The 260-nt window shown below is 57.7% G+C and overlaps 1 protein-coding gene across 1 annotated transcript in view; it reads left to right on the forward strand.

Moving 5' to 3' along the window:
• The first annotated feature begins 6 nt into the window (after positions 1–6).
• Positions 7–260, forward strand: part of CSUI_011292 (lectin-domain) — a 6,845-nt gene continuing 6,591 nt past the window's right edge. Inside the window, exon 1 of the mRNA XM_068071392.1 lies at positions 7–260. This exon is cut by the window's right edge and continues 152 nt beyond it. Coding sequence (XP_067916632.1) covers positions 199–260 — 62 coding nt within the window. The 5' untranslated portion in view covers positions 7–198.

Below are 260 nucleotides of genomic sequence, written 5' to 3' on the forward strand. Positions count from 1 at the left end.
CTTATGGGTCTCCACCCCCGGCAGCTCAGAACTCTTATTCTCCCCCCTCTGTCCCTTCTTACAGTCAATCCCCTCCACCTCCTCAGCAAGGGTACATTCCCCCCCAAGGAGGGACACCACCTTATAACCAGCAACAGCCAGGTGTGGGGGTCCCCCCCGGGGGTCAACCGCCGCCACCCCCTTCAGGTACCAATCAATATGGACAAGCCGCTTCTTATGTTCCTGCGACGCGTTCAAGTATTTCCTCGAGCTCGTCTTTC

Source organism: Cystoisospora suis (assembly GCF_002600585.1).
Source record: "Cystoisospora suis strain Wien I chromosome Unknown contig_10625, whole genome shotgun sequence".
Taxonomy (NCBI): domain Eukaryota; phylum Apicomplexa; class Conoidasida; order Eucoccidiorida; family Sarcocystidae; genus Cystoisospora; species Cystoisospora suis.